Below are 16,700 nucleotides of genomic sequence, written 5' to 3' on the forward strand. Positions count from 1 at the left end.
TGCCTCTTTCTTCCTACCTCTCTGTTCCAATTTGTGTCTTTCCCAGTCACTGACTGCTGTTCTTTCTGTCCGACAGTCTTTCTGCCTTTGTCCCTCTCTCGGCATTTTGCTCCCTTTTCCACCCTACCCTCAGGTCTTTCTCCTGTCCAGGCTTTACTTACTTACACACATACACTCACTAAATTTTCGTTATCATACAGATTTTCAGTTTTCATTGGAACCAGATCTGCCCTTGACTGTAAATTTCGGGGCATTAATTAATAGTTATAGGTTACATTTTAATTTATGTTAAAATTTGTACTTTATAAAAGAAACTATTGGATAAATAAATAAATAGATTTTACCCTTTGCTTGATTTCTTTAATTTTTAGAAACTTATGTTTCAGGCATTACAAGTGGATTGAAATAATCACATATTGAAATCAGCATTTAAAATGTCTTCCAAAGATATACATTTTAGATGGTTAAAGGGAATTCTTTTTCTCTTAAATGATTTTTCTATTAATTTTTCAGATTTGTTTTTAGCAGTTTTTAAATTTTAACTTACCAAGATACTTAAGAAAATATCCCACTTCATGATTGTGTTCCAGATTATAGGTAAACTTAATTTTTATACCTCTAATGTTTTTTTTTTTTAATACCATTCTGTATTTTCCAAATGTTTTTACAGTCGCTATATGTTAGAATTTTTTTCTTTCATTTTTGAATTTTTATTTTGAAGTAATTCTAAATGCACAGGAAGTAGCAAAAATAGTACAGAGAGTTTTAACATTTAAAAAATGTTTTCCTCACAATTTTGTACTTCATATTTTAGTATTTAAAATACTTTAAACAAAAGCTTACTTAGCATTTATCTGTTTACATAATCACAAACCTAGCAACTGTCATCATATTTTATAAAGCAGATGAAGACAGCAATTTGATGAAGGCATAGTATATCTTAATAGCACTGTGGTTTTGTGTTAACTAGTATAGAGCTAACAGGGAAGAAAATTAAATTTACAGTTATGTTTGTTTAAAAAGCAGAGAAGGATATGTATGATGAAAATCTTTTCAGAGCTGACTTAAACATCATTTTCACGTATAACCCTCCCTCCCCTGGAATTATGTAGTATTTTTAATTTCTGTGTTCTTTTGGTGTCTCAACTGCTTATATAGTTCTCTTCTGTGGTATATAATTAGATTCTTGGTGTGGGGCACAGAGTGGGGGTGATATAGGACAAAAAAACTACTATTTCTGTATAAATCTACTTGTCACACTTTCATAGCTGACCACCCCCTGTTCTGATTTACATATGATATCCTTAAGAGTTAATACAATGATTTTTATTTTTTTGACTAAGTTCTTCTAAGCCCTAGAGTTTCATAGATGTACTTTAGTAACTAGAGAAGTCCAGTTAATATCTCTCAATCTACCCTCACTTGTCTCAGAGCAAGTTAAAAAAAAAATCTCTAGTATACACACAGATGCACGCACGCATGCACACACACACACACACACACACACACACACAGTCGTTTCTCAGTATCTATAGAGGATTAGTTCCAGGACACCCCTCAGATACCAAAATCTGAGGATGCTCAAATCCCTTTAATAAAATGGCATAGTACTCCCGTATACTTTAAATCTCTAGATTACTTGTAATACCTAATACAGTGTAAATACTATGTAAATAGTTGTTATATTGTATTTTTAGGGGATAATGACAAAAAAGTCTCTACATGTTTCGTACAGACGACTGTCATAGGCCTAAATACAGAGTACATATCAGCAACAACATAACTTTTTAAAAAACATTTTTAATTTGTTATTCGTTGAATCTCAGATGCAGAACCTGTGATAGAGAGCCAACTGTTCCCCTATACATATACATATATGTGTATGTGTATATATGTGTGTGTGTGTGTGTGTGTATACACTCATATGCACAGATAAAGATTCTTCGTTCTCCAGAGCCTTTCCATTAATCCTAGTTAACAACCCTCATTTTATATTTTTTATATAAAAGGCATATAAAGGTTATATATAAAATGCATATATAAAATATAACATGTAGTATTTATACATAACATGCATATATAAAACATAAAACAAGAGTTGCTAACTAAAATTCATATGTAGGTATCTGGAGAACCAAAAACCCCCAAAAACCACATGCAAAATTGTCTGCGAACCTGCACATGTATCAGTGCTGTATTTACTCAGTCTACTATGTTGATTTGACATCTTTTCTCCTTTCCTTTGTATTCAGTGCTAAAAAGTATATTTGATTTGCTCTTTCAACAACAGGCACTTCCAAAAAATCACATGCAGCTTTTTTCAAGTAGTGTGAACGTATGTAGTGACTGATTTGCAAGCACATCTCATGTCATACTACAATGCAGGATCACCAGAGAGAGAGAGAATTACTCAGTATTTTCAAAGCGCTAACCAAACCACAACTTCTTTTAACAAGTAGAAAATGAATGACAACTAAAGTTGAAGACTGATTCCCCTGTTGTGCTCCAATAAAACAATTGTAAAAGAAAATCAAAGAAATTTCTTAAATATTAATAACCACTAAAACAATTTGATGTGGTGGACATAGCTAGTAAGTAATGAAAGAAAGCCATTAAAAAATCAAATCTGAAATGTATTAGACTCTGAAGTTATTCATTTTGTGCAAAGCCATAGGAAGTTGAACCAATTAAATTGGACAGAATCTTAGATACTTTGAGAAGTTTTATCTGCCCACTCTATGAATACAGTATATAGTGTGATTTTCTAGAGACTATGAGGTTCTCAGCAGTGTTCACTCATGCCTAGCAGGAGCATCTTCAAGCTATAAAAGTGTTTGCACACATCCTTTTATAGAGTATGAAGGTAGAAGATGGCAACTGAAAGACAACACCTGTTCTACCTCAAGCTGTTTTTAAGCTATTTTTACTGACCATTAAATGCTCTCTGAAAGAAGAAATAAAACATTTTTGAGCCCTTTTCCCTGAGCATAATCCCTAGGTGCTTTCTTAAAAGAGGGTTGTGATCCTTTGTTAGAAAGAATGTAGTCGGCAATTCAAGAAGTGAAAAGGTAGTGCATTAGTAGTTCTAAAACAGAATGTCTGTCAATTGTAACCTAAATTAAAATCCTACAAAGGAAACAGATTTTTGTCATAGAAGAAAATGGGTCATGTTAGATCTGCTGCTAGAGAATATGAAGTTTCACATGCTGATGAAACACATTAAGCCATCAAAGAACCTTTAGGTGGATTAGATAAATGTGCCAGGAGCCCAGCATGAGTTCTGCTAAGACTCTTTGATGACAGAGCTTAATACTTTTAAGGCCCTTGAGAATTTTCACTAGGATCCTATGATAGAAATGAAATGCTAGTCATAGATAAAAAGTACAGAGAGATAAGTTCATTTAGTCATATTAGTAGTATGGAGGGAAAGTAGCCAAATAAAATTTTGAAGGAATAAAGAGAATACAATATTAGAGTCTAGCTAAAATACCAGTAAAGACTGAAAGTTTCTTCTAGGATGACCTAGCACTTGCCACATGCCTTCTCAGTGTTGACATTAGAAATGACTGAATAAAGAAACTAGGATTATGCTCATGGTGATGTTCACTTTTATTCATGAACTATAAACTACAGATATTATACTATGAACCTAACATGAAATACATTAGTAAAGAATGTAATGTACGGACTAGACTATGCAAAAATTGGTAACTTCAGTGACTTCTGACACTAGCTAACCCAGAGTTAGGCCAAAATTCGCAGCTTCAGAGCACAGTTCTCCACAGGTCTTTCCTCACTCAGACCATCCGGCCACAAATTTGAAGGTTCCCATGACATCCTCAGGTTTGGTGGAACAACTTGGAGAACTCAGCAAAGTCCTGTACTTATGATTTCAGTTTTATTATAAAGTATATGAATCAGGACCAGCCCAAAGGAGGAACGCATAGGGCAAGGGGTAGGAGAGTCCCAAATGCAGCCTTTCCCTTGTCCTCTCCCTGTAGAGTTGGATGTCTTACTGTCTCAGGACCGTCTTATACTCCCCAGCCTTCTTCCCAGAAAAGGCTGTTCCTAAACAGTCTTGAATGTTGGTGTCAGCCTTAATGAGCCTCCTCTTAAAGATTTACTCCCATTATTTATCCTCACTCACTGTTATCACCAAACCCCACAGCCATCCCAGCTCCTTCACTTTTAGCAGATAATGTTCTAGGTAAAATAAAATATTAAGAGTTTATTAGATATGAATTTCCCATGTTTCCTGCCATTTTCCCTTCTGTTTCTGAGGACAATAAATATTTTAAAGGCTTATTCCCTTCATTTGTGCTTCTGACCCTATTTTCTCATTTTGTCCCACTTCACATTTTCCTTCTCATCCTCATCTTTTTTCTTCTTAAATCTTCTCTCCTTCCTTCATCTACTTCTCTTTGGCCTATACACTTTCCAACCTGACAGTCTTCCCCTAACTTTATATCTCCTAACTTTGTTGCCAAATCCAGTACAATCTTTTTGGTCCTCTATCTCTTTACTCATCTCTTAAGAGTTTAGTGTTCCTTAGGGCTAGGTCCCCAACCCCCGGGCCGTGGACTAGTACCAGTCCATGGCCTGTTAGGAACTGGACTGCACAGCAGGAGATGAGTAGCGAGGGAGCAAAGCCTCATCTGTATTTGCAGCCGCTCCCCAGTGCTAGCATCACTGCCTCAGCTCCACTTCTGGTCATCAGGCATTAGATTCGCATAGGAGCACCAGTCCCAGATGCCAAAAAGGTTGGGGACCGCTGCCTAGGGATTCTATCCAAAGCCCACTTTTCTTATTTACTGACTCCTGGGCAGCTTCATCTGTGCTGATAATTTAAAGCTTCCATCTGTACAGCGATTCTACCCAAATAAATAGCATCAGCTCTGCCTTCTCTCCTTAGGTCCAGGTCATCCAACTCCCTGTTAGATTTTTCCACCTGAGTGTCCTGAAGGCACCTTAAACTTAATGTTTGCAAAACTGACATCATTGTTCTGCACCAAATCCTCTTTACCCCTCATGTATTTCCTAGTTAGTGGGTAGCAAGCACCCACATCTTCATTGTGTCCTGTCATAACTATTTCCAACTCTCACATCCCTAGCCTTTTCCTTAACCACCCCTGTATCTAATTGGCTTCCCCCAATTAGTTACTTTCAGTTATGTTAACCTCTGTATTTCTAGTGGCAGTACATATAGGAAGTGGCTAATACAGCAAGGGCTCTGGAGCCAGACTGCCTGAATTCAAATCCTAACTCTGCCAAACTATTCTTGCAATCTTGGGCAATCTGCTTAATCTTTCTCTGCTTCAGTTTCCTCATTAGTAAAATGGGGATAATAAGAGCACCTACCTGATAGGGTCATTATGAGGATCAAATAAATTAATACAGTTAAAGCATTAGGAATAGTGTTCTGTGAATAAGTAGCTATTTAAGAGTTTGCTGTTAACATTATTGGTTTTAAAGTATATATCACAATCAGTAATTATCTTGTTTGTTTTGTCTGCAGTGGAGTGTAAGCACCTTGAATGCTGGGATCCTGTCTGCCTGGTTCACTGCTGTATCCTCAGCACTTTGAGCAGTGCTTTAGCATATAGTATCCAGTCAAAAGATTAGAGTGAATGAATGAAATCTTTTTTCTTTTTCAGCCTTCACCTCTTAATCCTTTGTCTAAACTCTACTCACTTTTCCATCACAACTCATAATATTTTACCTGCTAGAGCACAGTCCATCTATATTGTAGCTAAAATAATTCTCCATGGCTTCTCATAAAATAAGTTCCTTTATTACTCAGGCTTTCATGTTCCTCATGAAATCAAGACTAAACTTCTAATCTTAACTTTAAATGTAGCCACCCTTTAATGTTATTCTCCTGTTGTTTCTAGAGCATTTTTAATGAAAAATGTCAAGACCAGAAAAAGAAGGATTATAACATTCAGTGCTTACTACTCAGAATTAGCAGATACTAACTTTTTCTTATATTTGCTACAGACCTTTTAACAAATGAAATAACAAAGTCATCACTGAAGTCCCTTTTTAAAATCTCATCTGAAACCTTTTTCTTTCCCTCTCTACAGGGAATTACTAGCATGGAATAGGTATGTATTTTTCCCATCCATGCTTGTGTAGTTTTTAAATTCTTACCTAAGATGTGTTGTAGATATTCTGTTTTTTCACTAAGCATTCTTACATTCTTTTGGAGATCTATGTTGACGCAGCTTTAGTTCATTCTTTCTCATTGTTTTTCATATTGTACAATGTGAGTATAACATGCTTTTTTTTTTTAATCAATTTCTCTCTTGGTATACATTTGGTCTTTCTCATTCTTTGCTTTTAAATAAAACAACATAGTGAATATTTTTGTACATGTCTCTTCATGCACATGTGTGAGTTTCTTTAGTGTGTAGACCCAGAAATGGAAATGTTAAGCCCTAGGATATGAGAAATTTGAACTTTATTCAATATCACAAATTATTTACTAAAGTGAACTCCCAGTGTTTGAGATTTCCCATTCCCCATGCCCTTTCCAACTCTAGGTATCATCAATTTTTTTTTTTTTGTCTTCGACCCCAGTTAATATGCTCTAGTTCCATTAAATGGGATTCTTTTTCCTATCTTCCCCATTTCTCCACTCAGAATGCCACACATTCAGGTAAAACCTTCCTCTTCATATAACTTTTTTTTCTAAAAGTAATTTGTCCCATAATTTTGTAGGACTCCATCAAAAAATTATTTCCTCCCATTCTTCAACTTAACCAAAAGTCTTTTCCCCTCTTGAAATTATTTTTGTATATTTATTGATAAATGTAATAATTAACCACCTCTTTTGGATTTAACAAACTCAGGTCAAGGTAGTTCTTTCTCTTTTGCTCTTTTTAAATATAGCTAATACTTATTGCTACTCTTTGGTTATTGCTCTGGTTACTCAGTACATTTTTGTTGTATGACAGGAAATGGTTATAAATCACATAGACATTTAGCATTTTGAAATATTGGTGCTTATATTCTTCAAGTAACTGACAAGTGATTGATTCTCAAAATGTGAATTTCCACTATTTATAAATAAAGCATAGTTTTCCTACTTTTCTCACTAGGGGGCTTTGACGAATTGGCTATGTCAATTTATAACCTTAGGAAAAACTGATGTGTGTTGGTTTTGTGCGTTTGATTTATTTTATAAATGTGCCTGCCTGATTTCATTTTTTTTCTTCTAAGGGAAGAAATACAGCATTGTGTTCATCTAATGAAATGACATTGAATAACCAGGTAGCCATAAGGAAAGAACAATGCAGTGTCTTTGCCAGATTCTATCCAGATAACTTCAATAATGTAACTCTTTTTTCCCCTCCTTAATATTCATGTGAACAATACTTTGTTTTTACCTATAAGAGCCAGCTTTCTCTCCTACAAGAAAATTAACTTAAATGATTTTTTGATATTTTTGTTAATCTAGAGTAAACTGGGTTTCATTATGTGAAATCAGAATATTTTTTGATTGCAGAACTTTTCAGATTTTTGTGCTGTAGAACCAATAATTAGGCCCTAGGCATAATAAAGTGATCCTTTTCTATCAGTCCTTAGTCAAACACAGTGCAATGGAGGTGTGAAAACTAATGTAAATCCATATCAAGGTTCTAAATAATTATATTTCAAGTAGTTTTTGAAGTTAATATAAGATGTGAATTGTTCTATGATGCATACTCAGCAGTATTAGTACTGTATCTATTGGTGCTTAGACCTTATTATGCTCAGTTGTTTCACCTTAAGTCTATAGTATTCTGTTTATTGACACAAAATTATCAAAGGAAGATGGAAGAGCTATGTAGGATTTTTAGAGTTGTTTATTTGCTATGATGTATTCACTTACACCAAAAAAAATAATAAAACTGACTTAAAAGCAGATGACACTGCAAGAATTTTGGCATTGATCTTTCAGATGTCTTTTAAGATAGTCATTCTATCTTTTATAGATATTTACTTTTAACAGACAATGTGTGTTTCATTGAAAATGTTAAATGGCTTATTATAGCCCTTTGTTCTTTTAAAAACCTAGAGTGTGATTATTATTCAAAATTACAGTCTTCTCTTCACTCCACAGAGTTATAGCTCTAGAAGAAAACTCAAAGTCATAGTTCTCAGAGTCAAGTGTTCCTGGTTATGATCTTGGGCAAACCATTTTTTTCTCTTATTTGTAAGATGAAGATAATATCTCCCTTACAATACCAACCATGTACTAGGTTCCTATTATATGTTAGCTCCCTTGCTTCCCCTCACAGCTTTTACTGCGAAACTCTCTAGGTGGCCTCGGGGACCTATTCAGGCTCACAGAACTAATACATGGCAGAATTAGTTTTAACTAAGTGTTCTGACTCTTGTTTAGAGCAAGAAAATAATAAAATCACCAACAGCAATACTTTTAATTTCCTAATTGTATAGGATTCCATTTCACTTGCCTATTTTGTTAAAATCTTTTCTTTTGTTTTAATTTTAGGCCACTGAAAGGTATGATATATTTGATCCAAGACAGTCCATTTCAGTCCAGAAATCTACAGTGGTGACAAGGACATGGGACTCCTTCTGCCAGATTCCAGATGGTTCAATACAATTGACATCCTGGCTGACAACTGTGAAAAAGAACCTTGGATTATTTTATTTTATTTTTGTGGGACTCCACAATTCCAAATCCATAGGACACATCAGGTAACCTCTCTGGTCACTTGAGAAAAACACATCCCTTTTTCTTTCAAAATCTTACATATAAAAAGGAAGGAGCCAAAGTATCATAAGTAACTCTCTCTCCCCTAGTAACCTTATTATTTTGAGAATTAACCAGTTAACCTTGGCATGGAATATACTTAAGGGAGACATGTTTTTTCCTTCAGTTGAGTCTACTCATGACTTTGGAATTTATTTCTCTTTTTTTAAACTTTTCAGGCATATTTATGGATTTCTGAAATCTATTTAGATATTTAAATGCAAAATATTCCTTCAGGAAAAGAACTCTTGAATTTTCCAGATTTATATTGAGAAGACAAGTTCTACTGATTTTTTTCTCCTCAAGATTTTATCATGAAGTTTTCAGAAAAGTTTAAAGAATTTTACAGTGAACAGCCATTAACATCTTATCATACTTACTTTAACCTGTATCTGTCTGTCCAGTGTATCTTAATTTTTTCTTGGTGCATTTTAAAATAAGTTATTTTTGTTGTCACTACAAAAAAAAAATTGTAGTGGTATGAGGTGATGGATTGTGGTAATCATTTAGTGATACATACGTGTGTCAAACATTTCTTATTACATTTGTACCCCTTGAACTTATTCATGGTTTTATGCCAATTATCTCAGTAAAGCTAGGGGGAAAAGTTTACATCAAGTTCTGCTCTTCAAGTTCACAGTTTCTAAAATGACAGCTATCTGATACATTCCTATTTGATATCCAGTATAAAGTCTCCAGTGTTTTCTTAAACTCACTAAAGATATGAAATATATTGGGATCTTATGTATTTGCTATCCTATGGAGTCCATATACTAGAGCATCTGGTCATGTGTTATTTGAAACTGAATCACACAAGTCAGGAAAGTTTTTAATGCTTGATTCATAATGCCAAATAGTTACTAATACAGATTCACAACTGTGTTTTGTATACAGTATTGCTGGTATTTTTTTTTAATTATTTTCTTTCAGAATTGCAGAGTAATTTAAGAAATTGAGATTTTAGAAATCTAGACGAAAGCTATTATAGGAAAATATTTTTCCCACATGAAATATCCCTTCAGAGAAAAATGATTTCTAATGTAATCTAAATATACATTTATAACTCCAGCCATTACTTTCCATCTCAATATGGCTCATTCCTTAATATTTCTTAAGAACTTTCACAAATGGTATGTACATCAAAATTAGCTCGTACCTCATTGTATGATGATTTTTTTTTATTTGAACATGTCTGCCACTAACCTGTATACTCTTTGAAATCAAGAATTTTGCTTCTATCTGGGTATACGCAACATTATTCATGGAACATAGAATACTCAGTCAGTACAGTAACTAAATGTATGAAACATTTTAGACAAAATTAAATATTTTTTTCTTTCTTGCTAAGGCTTCAAGTTCCGTGTAGAATTCTAAAATAACCTTTGCTGATGAGGATGTCTGATACTGTTACTGTAAAAAATGAAACTGAAACAATGAAGGATTTGGAGGCAGAAGTGAAAGATACAACCAGAGTTGAGAATCTTACTAAATCAGAAAACTATGGGAAGATTTTGGCAGAGAAGAATGAACGTTGTATTGACAACAATATTGATTTGCAGGTAAACAGAATTTTCTCTCTGGCTACCAATACTAAATATTCAATATATAGTTATACTCTTCATACAAAACTCGCTTTCAGAATTCCAAAAGGGTAAGTTGACCTATTGTGACATGCTTGTCAGCTGGTTTTTGAGCCATCTGGATTGTTCAGTCTAGCTTGTTCAGTCTAGCTCTTTGATTTGCTTATATCATATAATTCCTTTCATTTTGTATGTGGCCAATACATTTTTTACTGGCTTTCTACTTTTTTCATTCCACTTTGCATCTATCAGTATTGTGAGAGTTCAGAATTTAACTTAAGAGCTCTTAGAGGATAAAAGAATAGAGTGGTGGAAACTGTAGAAGTTCCATTGGCAGAAACAGCCTTCAGAGGAATCAGTCAACCATGACTGAGAAAAAAAGTTGCTGGGTGGTGGAGAAAGTCACTTGAGGTTTTTGATGCTACACATATATGATGACGTAAAACTAACCACTGGCGAGGCTTTTAATTCCAAGCATAGATGGAAATTGAGGAGTTGGTCAAAGATTCAAGATAGTAAAAATTGTTTCAAGTAGTACTTACAGTATTCAGTTCTAAGTGTTCCACTTATCTCTTGCTTTGTAACAGATTACCACAAAACCAAGGACTAACCATTTTAAAACAGAAACTTGCTAAAACTCTATTGCATTTTATTTTTTAATATCATGATTCGTGAGTTAGGAAAGGGAACAAGGGCTTGGCTGAGTGAATTTTCTACTATACAAGGAGTCAAAAGAAGGCCCCAGCTGATATTTAACTGGCAGATGGGCTGGTCTGGAAGGTCCAAAACTGTTTCACTCACATATGTGGCACCTTGGTGCAAATGGCTGGGATGTAGGCTGGCTGGAAGTGAGAACACCTACCTGCGGTCCCTCTAGCATGTAAACCCCAGGATAGTTAGACTATTTTAGGGATCCCAGAAAGAATGTTCCAAGAGCCAAGCAAAGCTGCAAGGTCTTTGAAATGGGCTCAGAAGTCTCAGTATGTTACTTTCATTGTTGTCTTTTGATAACACACGTCAATAAAACCAACCTAGATTCAGGGCAAGGGGAATTAGACCCTGCCTCTCAGTAGAAAAGACCTTTCTTTAATCTACTGCAAAAAGTTATCTCAAAATACTATCTTTAATACTTATGTTTTAGTTTAGCCAAAGAATAAAGAATTCTATTGGAGGAAATAATCTGTTGTTCTTTCTATGTCCTAAAGACCTTGAGGGCTACATTTCAAAAATTATACCCTCACTTTTTATGATAAGTAAAGAAGTCTCTTTTAAAGGTTCATTCCCTCATTCAGTCAAAGTTTATTTTCCACTATGTGCCAGAAATGTGTTAGAAAATGATAGCAGTTCATACAGCTATAAAAAAGCATTTAGGCCCCACTGAGTAAGTCTAGTCAAGTGGCAATTATGTAAGCAATTGGGAGGAATAACATTTTTTCTAGTCATTTTTAGTAATAGCACTTTTTAAACAAAAAATTGCCATGCCTGCAATCAGTACACTCAGTGATGGCAGCATGCCAGTATTCTGATTAAATCAGAGAAAATCTGCTAAGATTCTATTGCATTCGTGATTAAAATACTAAAAGGTTTCCTTTAGTCTCTTTCAGTACCTGATATTTACTCTTCCAGGTCGTGTTTATCAACAGGCGATTAACCTTTAGTCTCTTTCTTTACCTGATATTTACTCTTCCAGGTCGTGTTTATCAACAAGCGATTAATTTGGATTATTGCCTTTTATACAACCAAGTCTGTTGTATTGCCCTTGGCAATAAGCACAGAAATGTTCTGATGACCACTATTAGATGGACCACTGTAATATGGCCCAGTTGTTAATACCATAGGAAAATTTCATGCATTCCCCAAACATTTACTGAAAATGTATTCTGTGCAAAGGAAGTACTATAATAAGCAAAAATGGGCACGGTCTCTGACACCCTGTTCCATGTAGCATGGTGACTGTAAAGATTGGAAGGAGGAACAGAGAACATTGAATGCTATATTTATTGATTATCCAAATGTTTATTAAGAATTATAATGTGTGGGAATATTTGCTCTGCTTGGAGCTTTTTGAGGTCCAAGATGCCTCCATCAAGATGTCTGGCAGAGGCTTGGAGTCTAAATAACTCACACAGAAGAGATTTAAGTAATGGAAATTAGGAATGGAAGACAAAAGTGGATAAAAAATGAAGAGATGTCATAGCTTCTTCAGTACTATAAAGAAATCTTATAATTTTCTACTATCTGTAAATGATAGCATTTACATAAAAAAATAATTTTATCAAACTAGAGAGAGGCCAGCAGACATCACCTTGGATGGTTCCAAGTAGAGATTATCTCATGGACTCCTTGACCATTTCTTTTTTAAATCTGCTTGCATAGTGCTCTACTCTTTAAATATGTTGTGTTTTTTATTCAAAGTTTTGTTTTGGACTATAATCTTTTATAAGTTTTAGGACTACTTACTTAAGAATTTCTTAAGAATACTTTAGAATTAATTCAAGTAGTCTTTGTGCATTAATGTCAAGAAGTTAACTTTCCCACCTAATTGCTATGGAGTTGTTCTTGTTAATAATGGTCCAAAATAGTTTGCAACGCATTAACTTAGTAAGTTTTCTACTGCCACACACTATTTCTATTGCCAGTCTTAAGTTATATGATGGACTTTCTTTGATCATTATGTATTTGAAAGATTGGAGTGGTGAGGTGTCAGGTTCCTAAATCTAGAAAAATTTTAATTTGTTAGACTACTACTACTATTTAACATAGGATAAATAAGGGAGGGGTGTTTGCTTCGTTTTCCTTTGTATAACTTATTTATATGGCCTCTAATGTTTGATTTTTCTCAGGGTTAGATTTCTCAGATTAAATTAAGGTAAATTATTTGTGTTGATTTTTGCCGTCATTTACTTGAAATGTAAAATTAGGAATCTTGTGTTCTGCTTATTAGCGATTCAAACTCAGCATTCTCATTTATTTACAGTTATATCTTTGTACTTGACGAATGCTTTGTCTAGGGGTATTCATCTGTATATATGTGCATATAAACACAATCTAACACATATTTTGGAGCAGTTCAATAATTCCTCGCCCCAAAAGCTATTAAACTATTGGATGGCCAGTCCAAGTTTTGTTCAGAATTCTTGTTGTGGAGGAAATAAGAGAACTGATTTTTGTTAACTAGGCTTTATGTGCCAGAGTGCCTGAACAGCTTCTGATATATATGAGTGAATTTTCCATACACATAATCAGTTGAAGGAGGTGTTTAGTATATTCTTAATTTCTGTAACAAGCCTTTTGATAATCAAGATGAGACTTTTACATCTTGTATCTCCCAAGTTCTATTGCATTTCTTTAAAAAGAGGAGGATAGGGCCAAGTAAGGGACAGGAAAGCAATGTCAATCTATTAATATTATCAGAAAAACTCAGGATACAGGCTACACTTCTCCAACAGTGAGGTTAATGGGCATCACATTTCTTAATAAAATGTGAAAAAATTTCTGTTTAAAGGGTTGAATAAAAGTCTATCTTTATAAAATCATACAATTCTTAACTATTTTTCTATTTGTCTAACAAAGTGAAAAGGATGTATGCAATGTACCTGGTACATAGTTAGAGCCTAACAATGGTAGATGATATTAATATTCATAATCATAATTGTTTTATTATTAGCAATAGCACACTATATGGCTTCTCCTACTGGTCCCTTTATTATCATGAAATGTAGATTAAAAAGTAAAATTTATTTCTTAATATAAGCTCTCAGAAATTGCAATGCAGTAGTTTTTGTTCTTTGTATTAAGTTCCCTACCTTTTATGGTCTTTTATATTTAAGAAGTTCAACTTTTTAAAAAGTCCACTCTTCTAACTCAGAAAACTTTGTTGTTTTCTGTTATTCCAGTAGAAATCATCAACCTAGCCTCAATTGTTTTTACTGCTCCTGACCTTTAGTTATACATTTAACATTTTAATTCATTATTGTAATTACTATTAATCCTTACTGTTGCCTTGAAAAATAATGAGAATTAGTGAGCTCTTCAAGGTGTATTAAGAGTCTTACTTGAAAGATGTCAACCATAATAATTTATTTTGTTCATAATAATTACAATGAAAATTGATCCTCTTTTTGAAATAAGTAAATTTCCTCTTAATTGAGTGATATTAATTGGTGGGTATTTTGATGCTGAGACAATATAACTCAAAGATTATTCTGTTTTTTCTTAGCAGTACATAAATCTCATGGTTTATGATTTCAGTACTTCTGTTATTCTTTCCTTTGATAATAAAGAAACATTAAATAGATTTAACTGTCTTAGCAGAACAAAGATAGGCAAAGAAAATTACTGACAATATTAGACCAAATAGACATTGTGATAAGCAAAGAAACATAAGAGAAAAAAAACCTGTTTACTACCCCTTTATATGGAGTTGACTGCATAGACTCATGTTTTTGTTTCTTTTGTTATTAGTTGTGAAAGCTTTCTGGTTTGGAGTAACACTTAAGATACAGATAATGTTTTGAGGATTCTTTCAAATTCATATTTTGAAATAAATTTTAAATCTGTTTAAAACTACTTTATTGCCAACAAAAGACCAAAGTACTAAAATCACCAACCATATTTATTTCTCTTTGCTCTCAAATCTACAAGGCAGTAAATTAAAAAACGTCTATGTTTATTATAATAGTACAACTTAACCATTTATTATTGAACCTCAGTTTTTGTCCAAGTTAGTAGCTAGTAGCTCTGACAATATATTATCAGTTTGGAACTGAAATTCCATTAAGGATGTTTCATATTCTGTATCCATTTTTTGGCCTAATTTTGGTCCTATGCTTTAGTATCAAACAATATAAATTATAAAGTGAGGGTTTGCCCCTAAGCTCTCTAAATTCTAATATGATTCTCTTTCCTGGAGTAGTGAAGGTCTGTTAAACAAGCTGCTAGGACAGTGAAATTTTGTTAAAAGTGAAAAGTAAAAATAAAATCAGTGAAACCAAAAGTTGATTCTTTGAAAAGATCGATGAAATTAACAAACTTAGCTTGATGGACTAAGAAAAAAATAGAGAAGACTCAAATTTCTAAAATAAGAAATGAAAGCGGGGACATTACTACTAATTCTATAAAATAAAAAGAATTATGTGAGGGTATGAAAAAATGTATGCCATCAAATTGGATAATCTAGATGAAATGGACATGAAGAAACAGATAATAGACCAATAACTAGTAAGGAGATTGAAGCAATAATCAAAAATCTTCCAACAGAAGATTACTGATGGCTTCACTGGTGAATGCTACCGAACATTTAAAGAATTAATACCAATTCTGAAACTTATAAAAATATTAAAGAGGAGAGAACACTTCTTAATTCATTCTGTATGGCCAGCACTATCCTGAAACAAAGCCAGGCACAGACACTTGCAAGAAGAGAAAACTACTGGAAATTCTAGCCAAAGTAATTATGTAAAAAATAAATAAAAGGCATCCAAATTAGAAAGGAAGAAGTAAAATTATCTCTTTTTGCTGATGGTGATCTTATATGTAGAAAACTCTAAAGATTCCACAAAAGTACAATTAGAACTAATAAATGAATTCAGTAAAGTAGCAGGATACAGAGCCAACACACAAAAAAAGACAGTTGCATTTCTCTACACTAACAACAATCTGAAAAGGAAATTACAAAGGCAGTTCCATTTACAATAGCATCTAAAAGAATAAAATACTTAAGAATTAACCAAGGAGGTAAAAGACTATGCAATGAAAACTACAAAATATTCTTGAAAGAAATTAGACATAACTAAATGGAAACACATGTTCATGGGTTAGAACACTCAATATTATTAAAATGTCACTATTACCCAAAACAATCTACAGATTCAGTACAATCCCTATCAAAATCCAAATGACATTTTTTGCAGAAATAGAAAAACCCACTCTAAAATTCATATGGAATCTCAAGGGACCTGAAATAGCCTTGTCTTGAAAAAGAACAAAACTGGAGGACTCATATTTACTGATTTTAAAACTTACTACAAAGCTACAGTAAGCAAAACAGTGTGATGCTAGCGTAAAGATAGACATTTAGACCAATGGAATAGAATAGAGAGCCCAGAAATAAACCCTTGCATATATGATCAAATGATTTTTGACAAAGGCGCCAAGATCATGGAGAAAGACAGCCTTTTCAACATATGGTGCTGGAAAAACTGAATATCTACATACCAAAGAATGAAGTTGAACCCTTGCCAAACACCATATACAGAAATTAACATAAAATGGATCAAAGACCTAAATGAAAGAGCTAAAGCTATAAAACTCTTAGAAGACAGCGTAGGAGAAGAGCTTCATGACATTGGATTTGGCAG

The 16,700-nt window shown here is 33.6% G+C and overlaps 1 protein-coding gene across 1 annotated transcript in view; it reads left to right on the forward strand.

The window, feature by feature from the left end:
• R3HDM1 (R3H domain containing 1) overlaps positions 1-16,700 on the forward strand; it is a 168,817-nt gene that overhangs the window by 48,311 nt on the left and 103,806 nt on the right. The window contains exons 2-3 of the mRNA XM_015596445.2: positions 8,498-8,706; positions 10,110-10,320. Of these exons, the coding sequence (XP_015451931.1) occupies positions 10,150-10,320 (171 nt within the window). The 5' untranslated portion in view covers positions 8,498-8,706; positions 10,110-10,149. The remainder of the gene's footprint in view (positions 1-8,497; positions 8,707-10,109; positions 10,321-16,700) is intronic.

Source organism: Pteropus alecto, unplaced genomic scaffold (assembly GCF_000325575.1).
Source record: "Pteropus alecto unplaced genomic scaffold, ASM32557v1 scaffold3, whole genome shotgun sequence".
NCBI classification, from domain to species: Eukaryota; Metazoa; Chordata; class Mammalia; order Chiroptera; family Pteropodidae; genus Pteropus; species Pteropus alecto.